Source organism: Camelina sativa, unplaced genomic scaffold, assembly GCF_000633955.1.
Source record: "Camelina sativa cultivar DH55 unplaced genomic scaffold, Cs unpScaffold21134, whole genome shotgun sequence".
In the NCBI taxonomy this organism is placed as follows: Eukaryota; Viridiplantae; Streptophyta; class Magnoliopsida; order Brassicales; family Brassicaceae; genus Camelina; species Camelina sativa.
This window is the reverse complement of record NW_010942128.1, coordinates 1-274: the sequence shown is the minus strand read 5'-3', so window position 1 is coordinate 274 and position 274 is coordinate 1. Positions and strand designations below refer to the sequence as shown.

The following is a 274-nucleotide window of genomic DNA, read 5'->3' as shown; positions in this document are numbered from 1 at the left end:
GATTGGTATTGTGGTGCATTGAATTGTGGGAGCCACAATTATGCAAGCCGCACTAGTTGCTACCGATGTGGAATGATCAAAGTCGAGTACACAGAACAGTACTACGGAGCTCAAATGGTTGCTTACGGGAATGATGGCGCGGCTTGTCCTCCCGGCTGGAAAACTGGCGATTGGGTTTGTCCCAGAGTCGGCTGTGGGGTTCACAACTACGCAAGCAGGGCAGAATGCTTCAAATGCAAGACAACAAGAGATTATGGTGCGTGAATTAATATTC

The 274-nt window shown here is 48.5% G+C and overlaps 1 protein-coding gene across 1 annotated transcript; it reads left to right on the top strand.

Annotated features, from left to right (window-relative positions):
- Positions 1-6: 6 nt before the first annotated feature.
- On the top strand, positions 7-256 carry LOC104775598 (zinc finger Ran-binding domain-containing protein 2-like; the record flags this gene model as incomplete). The annotated part of the gene is made up of 1 exon (XM_010499573.1): positions 7-256. A coding segment is annotated over one exon (250 nt), but the record flags the coding sequence as incomplete, so codon positions are not given.
- Positions 257-274: the final 18 nt, after the last annotated feature.